The 8,773-nt window shown below is 45.3% G+C and overlaps 1 protein-coding gene across 3 annotated transcripts in view; it reads right to left on the reverse strand.

The window, feature by feature from the left end:
- COG3 (component of oligomeric golgi complex 3) overlaps positions 1–8,561 on the reverse strand; it is a 61,433-nt gene extending 52,872 nt beyond the window's left edge. The window contains exon 1 of one of the 3 annotated variants that reach the window (XM_006072541.4): positions 8,208–8,547. In XM_006072541.4, the coding sequence (XP_006072603.2) occupies positions 8,208–8,384 (177 nt within the window). In that variant the 5' untranslated portion in view covers positions 8,385–8,547. Of the gene's footprint in view, positions 1–8,207 lie in introns of all 3 variants that reach the window. The other 2 variants (XM_044926824.2, XM_044926823.2) reach the window with 2 other exon arrangements.
- Positions 8,562–8,773: the final 212 nt, after the last annotated feature.

Here is an 8,773-nt window from a genome sequence, read left to right on the forward strand (position 1 = left end):
AATAACTGGACCACTAGGGAATTCCCTGCTCCTGCTCACTTATGAGCTGTGTTACAATGGGCAAGTTACTTAATATCTAAGTATTTCTAAGTTAATGACGGACTTCCCAGGTGGCAGTGGTCAAGAAATCCACCTGCTAATGCAGAACTGGACATGGAACAACAGACTGGTTCCAAATAGGAAAAGGAGTACGTCAAGGTTGTATATTGTCACCCTGCTTATTTAACTTATATGCAGAGTACATCATGAGAAACACAGCTGGAGGAAGCACAAGCTGGAATCAAGATTGCCGGCAGAAATATCAATAACCTCAGATACGCAGATGACACCACCCTAATGGCAGAAAGAGAAGAAGAACTAAAGAGCCTCTTAATGAAAGTCAAAGAGGAAAGTGAAAAAGTTGGCTTAAAGCTCAACATTCAGAAAACTAAGATCATGGCATTCAGTCTCATCACTTCATGGCAGACAGATGGGTAAACAGTGGCTGACTTTATTTTTCTGGGCTCCAAAATCACTGCAGATGGTGACTGTAGCCATGAAATTAAAAGACGCTTACTCCTTGGAAGGAAAGTTATGGCCAACCTAGACAGCATATTAAAAAGCAGAGACATTACTTTGCCAACAAAGGTCCGTCTAGTCAAGGTTATGGTTTTTCCAGTGGTCATGTATGGATGTGAGAGTTGGACTATAAAGAAAGCTGAGTGCTGAAGAATTGATGCTTCTGAACTGTGGTGTTGGAGAAGACTCTTGAGAGAGTCTGTTGGACTGCAAGGAGAGCCAACCAGTCCATCCTAAAGGAGATCAGTCCTGGGTGTTCACTGGAAGGACTGATGCTGAAGCTGAAACTCCAATACTTTGGCCACCTGATGCGAAGAGCTGACTCACTGGAAAAGACCCTGATGCTGGGAAAGACTGAGGGCAGGAGAAGGGGATGACAGAGGATGAGATGGTTGGATGGCATCACCGACTCAATGGACATGGGTTTAGGTGGACTCCAGGAGTTGGTGATGGACAGGGAGGCCTGGAGTGCTGTGGTTCATGGGGTTGCAAAGAGTCGGTCACGACTGAGTGACTAAACTGAACTGAACTGAATGAAGGAGATGTAGGAGACACACGTTTGATTCCTGGGTCGTAAAGATCCCCTAGAGAACGAAATGGCAACCTACTCCAGCATTCTTGCCTGGCAAATTCCAGGGACAGAGGAGCCTGGCGGCTACAGTCCTTACCAAGAGTCAGACACAACTGAGCATTTTTCATTCATTCAATATAGAAATTAAATTATCTGTATGGGACCACTGCAAAAACAAGAAAACACAAGTGTGAGAAAACAGACTTCTTGGATCCCTGGGAAGCTGCACAGAGGAAAAAAAAAAAAGTTCAGGAAGGAGACTGATCCTCAATCTCCCCACAAATGAGTCTGACTCAAGAGCCAGGAGGGTCCTGGATGTATGTAAATATGTATTAAGTGCATCACCTGTTCATATAAACTCATGCTGAATGGCGACACAATCTCTGCATATAAAAGGACTAAGAACTAAGTTTCTGGAATCTGCTGAGACTCTACCTTGAGTTTAAAGTGTGGCCAGCAGCTGTCTGCTGCCACCAGCGGTTCTGAGGACAGAGGGGGCTAAGAGCGCCTGCTCACGCTCTGTGCAGCCGCTCCAGTCACCACAACCGCTGCCTCCCCGGGGAGGCGCCACCGGGGCCGGCAGTCCACGCACGGGGCACGAGGCCCGCCAGACAGCGAACCAAGCGATCGGAGCTGCTGCTCTTATCACATTACTATTATCAACACCGCTACTGATGAGCACAGAGTAAACAAACTTATTAATTTGTATTGAAGTACAGTTGATTTACAATGCTGTGTTAACTTTTGATGTACAGCAAAGTGGTTCAGCTATATACAAACACAAATTGTTCTTCAGATTCTTTCCTGCTACAGGCTATTACAAGGTACTGAATATAGTTCTCTGTGCTATACAAAGAACCTTGTTGTTCATCTATTTTATATACAGTAGTAAATACCTGTTAATCCCAAACTCCTTAGTTATCCCCTCCCCACCTTCCGCCTTTGGTAACCAGTTTGTTTTCTATGTTTGTCAATCTGCCTGTTTTGTAAATAAGTATTTGTATCATTTTTTAGACTCTACATATGTCGTATTTGTTTTTGTCTGACTCACCTGACTTAGTATGATAATTTCTAGTTCATCCATGTTGCTGCAAATGGCATTAGTTCAATCTTTTTTATGGCTACATACTGCTGCTGCTGCTGCTGCTAAGCCGCTTCAGTCGTGTCCGACTCTGTGCGACCCCACAGATGGCAGCCCACCAGGCTCCCCGTCCCTGGGATTCTCCAGGCAAGAACACTGGAGTGGGTTGCCATTTCCTTCTCCAATGCATGAAAGTGAAAAGTCAAAGTGAAGTCGCTCAGTTGTGTCTGACTCTTAGCGACCCCATGGACTGCAGCCTACCAGGCTCCTCCGTCCATGGGATTTTCCAGGCAAGAGTGGGGTGCCATTGCCTTCTCCAGGCTACATACTAGTCCATTGTATATATGCCAAATCTCTTTAGTTCATTCATCTGCTGATGGACATTTAAGTTGCTCCTGTGTCTTGGTTATTAAGTAGTGGTGCTATGAATACCAGGGTGCATGTATCTTTTCAAATTAAGAGTTTTTTGCTGGTGTATACCCAGGAGTGGGATTGCTGGATCATATGGTAGTTCTATTTTTAGTCTTTTAAGAAACCCCCATACTGTTGTCCATAGTGGTTGCACCAATTTGCATTCCCGTCAACAGTGCAAGAGGGTTCCCTTTACGGAGTAAGTACGTTTATATATCAGAATTAAACTGCTTCTCGGAAACAGAATAGTCTGTAAATGACCTTTATCAGTTATTTATGAACAGATCATGACAACATTCAAACACATAATTTTCCCAGCAGTTTATACGTTATCTAAGAAGCTCAGACTGGTAAAACATCTACCTGCAATGCAGGAGACCTTATGCAGGAGACCTGGGTTCGATCCATGGGTCGGGAAGATCCCCTGGAGAAGGAAATGGCAATCCACTCCAGTATTCTTGCCTGGAGAATTCCATGGACAGAGGAGCCTGGCAGCTACAGTCCATGGGGTTGCAAAGAGTCAGACACGACTGAGCAACGCACACACACACAAGAAGGTAAAGGGAGGGAGATGTGGATCAGGCACAGATTTGAGAAAAAAAAAAAAAAAAGGCAGAAAGTAAGAAAGCACATGAAGGCTAGGCTGAAATAAAAAGGCTAGACAGAGCGCAGCTGCACTCTTATAGTAAGAAAAACACAATCTATGAACTATATTCCACCAGAGGGCCGAGGTCCCAGTGTCATCAAGCAGCTAGAAATCCAGAAAAAGAAGGGCGCCTCCAGGCACGCCAGCAGCTGAGGGTTGAGGGGGACGTTAAGAAAACAAAATTCAAAATGATAGGAAACATCTTCTTCCCAAGGACCCATTCCCCAGCCACCCAGTTCCCTCCCCAGGAGCTACTAATGTTAACTAGCTTCTCATGAAGCTTTTCTAAGACAGTTCATGCATATACAAAGGAAGTTTTAAAACCTTTTTTTTTTTTTTTTAAGTTTTACCTTTTTTTTAAAACCCAAATAGCAGTATAATATATACATCTTTGCCTTTTTCATTTGATATGCAGCATTTTCAACAGAGTGTAAGAAAAAGATGGAATTTATTTTCTTACTTCAAATTCACAACTCTTTTCATTAAATTATAACAAGGGCATTATTTTACAAGTCCAGCAGTTTAGAATGATTACATGAAAATCAAGTTGCCCTCTTCCCTTCTCTGCCCTTTCAATTCTTCTCTGAGGTACATACCAATGCTTATAATTTGAGAAATATTTCTAAGGAATTTGAGGGTTAAATGGAGAACTTTTAAAAGCAGAAGGAACCAAAGAGATTATCTGTAATTTGTATCAACTTTCTTTTATAAAAATTATTCACATTTTTATTCCAGATCATCAGAAGAGTTAAAAAGTTCACTGTTTCCAGTATTTTTGTTGGTTATTCCATAACTCGAAAACACAGATTAACAGCACTGTGTTTGAATTCATCAATTTAAGGTCTTATCTACTGACTCCCACGGTGTACAGTGAGATTAATACCCTTAATATTCCTTCTATATTTACTCTCAAATTCTGTTACCTATATACCATCTCTTTTATAGACTGTCACAATTCGTGTTGTCAGGTAATTAAGTCTTAGATGCAGGTTTACTGAAACCACTTTTTCTGGGTGTGCCACGCCCTCAACACTGTCGTGTCAAAAGGACCCGGTGGCATCATACATGTGTGCTCTGGCTGCCACTGTGAACAAGAATGCATCCTCTAATATACTTTAGAAAATAAAATCATATGAAAACTCTATCTACTTGAGAAGGTACTACACAGTTACTCCAAATATAATCTGTAATCTGGACGTTGTGAGTGAATGAGATAATCTGAATTATGAAGGAGCATTCTACTCGATCACTTCATGCACAAATGACTACTTTCCAACCACAAGGACTTTTAAATATCAGAAGCAGAAGGTGCCTTCCTGTCCTGTTGCCTCGTTCTAATACAAAACCATTTTCTCTCAAACCAAACAAGCTAGAAGCCGCATTGCAACCACTTCTAAGAAGTTTTTAGAATCACAAAACTAGTTGCTTTCTAAGAGGTTATGAGGGACTTCGCTGGTGGTCCCTTGACTAAGACTCCTGACTCCCAACGGAGGGGACCGGGGGTCAAGCCCTGGTCAAGGAGTTAGATCCCACGTGCCACAGCTAAGACCTGGTGCACCCAAAGAAACAATGAAGAAATACGTTTTTAGAAAAGTTCTCAAAAGATGTCCTCATTAGGTACATCTGCCCAGCTGTCTTCTCTCCTCAAAGCACCTGGAACAGAAGAGGAAATCAAGAAGGGTGTGCTGGCGTCACCGACTCTCCTGTTCTGGCCGCTCTTTCACTCCTGGAGAGCAGACGACTGGACACCTCTGGTCCGCATGCACCGTCCCAGTGTCCGGATGGAGAAGACATCCACCACCAGAGAGGAACGAGCCTGGAGGAGAGCTACTGTATGTGAACGGGGACACTGACATATCAAATGCTAATTACAAATTATCAAGCCTTGCCTGACCAGCTGAGCGGGGCCAGGAAAAAATAAGCAAATATGCCTTTCTCTCCAAACTTTTCTTGCGCAGTTTTGGGCTAGAGAAAATCACTTTTGTAATCAATGTAATGAATTTATTCCCTAAATGAAACCTGACATTATCAACTCTGCTTGGAGCAAATCATTGAAGAGGTACAGATGGAGACTCAGAACCTTCCTCAAGGCACCTAACTCCTTCTTTTCTAACCTCTGGTCTGAGTGACACTACATCAGCTCAAGATCGTAAGACCCTAGCCTGTTCTTCCACGGTACACATCATTTGGGGAGAAAAGCACATACATAATACAATACTGACAGGCAGCTCGCTGTATGCGCATACATGATTTACTTCTCACATACCCTGAGGGGCACATGTCATCCCCATTTTATAAAGAAGAAAACAGTTTCAGAGAAGTATCAATCTAAGGTCACAAAACCTTTAGGAAAACACCTCTAACCGTCAATTACAGGTAACTTTTAGGGTAAATCATCTCGGCATTTTATCCAGAATGACTAAACTCGGCAGAAAGAAAAAGGCTCTCATGACTAAAAAATACACTCTAGCTACAAGAAACCAGTCTACCTAACACTCTACCACAAATTTTCTTATTTAACACCAACTTAAAAAGTGTAACTCCTTTCCAAGAAAAGACTAGTTCACTTTCATAGAAAAGAAAGTTATTAACAGCTTTATGATATTTATTGAAAGTTAGCTGGTCTCTTCGTAGAAGGCAACGGCAACCCACTCCAGTACTCTTGCCTGGAAAATCCCATGGATGGAGGAGCCTGGTAGGCTATAGTCCATGGGGTCACTAAGAGTCAGACACGACTGAAGCGACTTAGCAGCAGCAGCTGGTCTCTTGCTAGTCAACTAACTTGCTCAGTTCCTGCTGTTCAGGAAACAATTTATTTTCTGAAAACTGGAAAATACTACAGAAAATCCTTTACAGATACCCTGGTTGGACAAAATAAAAACTGAGGCATTCTTTCTCACTGCCAATGTTAAAAGAGTGACAATAGGGTTAACAAATTCAATTTCAGTCTTCCCTGGTGGTTCAGTGGTAAAGAATCTACCTGCCAATGCAGGAGACCCAGGTTCAATCCCTGGGTCAGGAAGATCCCCTGGAGGAGGATATGGCAGCCCACTCCAGTGTTCTTGCCTGGAGAATCCCATGGACAGAGGAGCCTGGCGGGCTACAGTCACGGGGTCCCAAAGAGTCAGATGAGACTGAGCACACACATGCACATACAAGAGTCCCCATCAGACATATGAAGGGAAAAGAGGGCTGCTGAAAGCAGACGAGCAATGAGAAATCCCCCTCACAGGTTTCAGGATGGGTAAATGACAAGGTGGTATCTGATTCTCACAGGAAGCCAACACTAAGACTGCACACAGCAGAAGACCCTCACTGAACCTATGATCTTGTCAGACTCTACCTACCCAGGACTTTACATTGCCTTTTCCTCCAGCTAGATTACTTTTCTTGTCTTTACAACGCTGGCTTCTTGTTTTCCAACATGAGTTCTCTACTTAGTTTCAGATAAGATGGAAGGCATCTTATCTGAAAGGGCATACATACCTCATTCCTTGGTGTCATACCATCCTGTTTTATTTCCTCTATATCCTGGACCACCACTTGAACTTACCTTCTTCGCTCTTTTTTTACATATTCATAATCACCATAATATGTAAGCTCCATGAGGCAGGGATCTTGTCTTTCTTACCTTTCCGTCCTCAATTCCTGGCCCTCAGTTAGGCACATAATATATGTTAAATGACTGCCTACTAACAGTAGGCATTATATTGCAAGAATATCACACAACAGGATGAAAATGAAGAGATTCCATTTACTTCTCTCCAACCCCTCTCCCTCATGCTTAATGGGAATAAAACTTTGTGACCCAAGACAACAGAAACAAGTTGGGTCACTTTTCTTATGGAACACAGTCTGCCAAAGGTACTGTGATGTCCAAGCATACTGCTTTGGTAACAGGCCAGATCCAAGTATAAACAGACTGAAATATTTACAGAGCAAACTTCTATTCCCCGAGCACAAAAGGCTTTGATGGCAACGCCAAAGCAAATTTCTACTTGCTTCTTCATTTATTTCAAACCCACTTTCAGCACAGACTTATACAGGTGGACAGAGAAACCCAAGAAAGAACACCTGTATTTTACTGCAAAGCATGAGGCAGTTTAAGTGAGAACTTTCAAAGTTCTTACCCTCTAAAAGCTTAAATCGCTAAACTCCACCTGCCTTTGGACACCAACGTGTGAAAACAAGGCTTCCAACATCAAAAGTAACTATGGGTGCAAATAAAATGACCTTCTGAACCTGGCCCCCAAAACCAGAAAAAGTTTGTCAAACGTCTGACCAACTCACGAAACGTAGTTCTTGCTATTAGAATTAATTGAACTGAATCACACAGGAAGTAAAATGCATAGCATCCCAAACTGGTAGTTGGAATTAGAAACGTGGACACTAAAACCGAAAATCAGCATTATCTAATAATGTACTGACCTAGCTTCCAAAGAAAAACATTTTTATTGCTCTGCTGTAAGTCAAATATAAACACGACCTGCACTTGATTCGAGAGCTCAACAGATCAACGTGCGATGAATGAAAACTGTCACCCCGGACTAACTCTGGTCTTCCCCAGGCGCCCCTAGGGAAAAAGGAAGCCGGGTTATTCATTAAGGTGGCAAACACCAACAGGAGGCTGTCCTAAAAGCGAAACACTTCGGGTTCACCGCGCTCTCCTTCCGGGAGAGGGTGGGCGGCAGGATTGGGGCTCGGTGACCCCAGGGACACCCGGGGCAAAGCTCCCGGCCAACCGGCCCGCGCCGCGGGGCAGCGCCGGCGGTCCCGGGCAGCGAGAGGCCTGACAGCCCGGGAAGGGGAGCGGCCTCGCCCACTGGAGCCGTCCCCGCGCCCGGGAAGGAGGGCAGAGACCCTGGGCGGGGGTCTGCAGGGCGGGCGTCGGCGGACGCGCCCACGGAGCTGACCCAGCCCGGCTCCCGCCGTCGCCTCACCTCGGCCGGCACGGGCAGGGCCTCGGCAGCCGCCTTCAACGCCAGCACCGAGTCCGTCTGCCGGTCGGTCAGCGGCGCCGTCGTGTCCGCTCTCCCATCCCACAGAGCCAGCTTCTCCCGAGCGTCCCGCTCCGCCGCTGCCTCTGGCAGCGACAGCAGCAGAGCCGCCTCCGCCATCGCCGCCTCCCCCGTGGCCCGCAGCAGCAGCGGGGAGGTGGGGACCCCGAGAGAGACACAGAGAGGCCCGGGCCACTTCCGGGAGCGCTGAGGCGTCCAGCGCGGCACCGGCGGCGGGGCGGGGCGAGCCAGAACACCCTGACTCCGGAAGCGATTCCTTCCCCTGCGTGGGCGGGACTGAGTCCAGGACCGACGTGGCTTTCGACGGGGTACAAGTGTTTCCGGTTGGGATGTAGACCGACAAGACGAAGGCTCTAGGCCCTAACGGAAATAGACTTGCCCCTACAGGAAGTCCCTATCTCAACATCAATAACTTTATTGTTACGTGTCGTTATTGACAACTGTGTTCCGTGACCCTGCTGGCAGGGGCCTTACTGAGCTCCAGGATC

The sequence above is a fragment of the Bubalus bubalis genome, chromosome 13 (genome assembly GCF_019923935.1).
Source record: "Bubalus bubalis isolate 160015118507 breed Murrah chromosome 13, NDDB_SH_1, whole genome shotgun sequence".
Classification (NCBI taxonomy): Eukaryota; Metazoa; Chordata; class Mammalia; order Artiodactyla; family Bovidae; genus Bubalus; species Bubalus bubalis.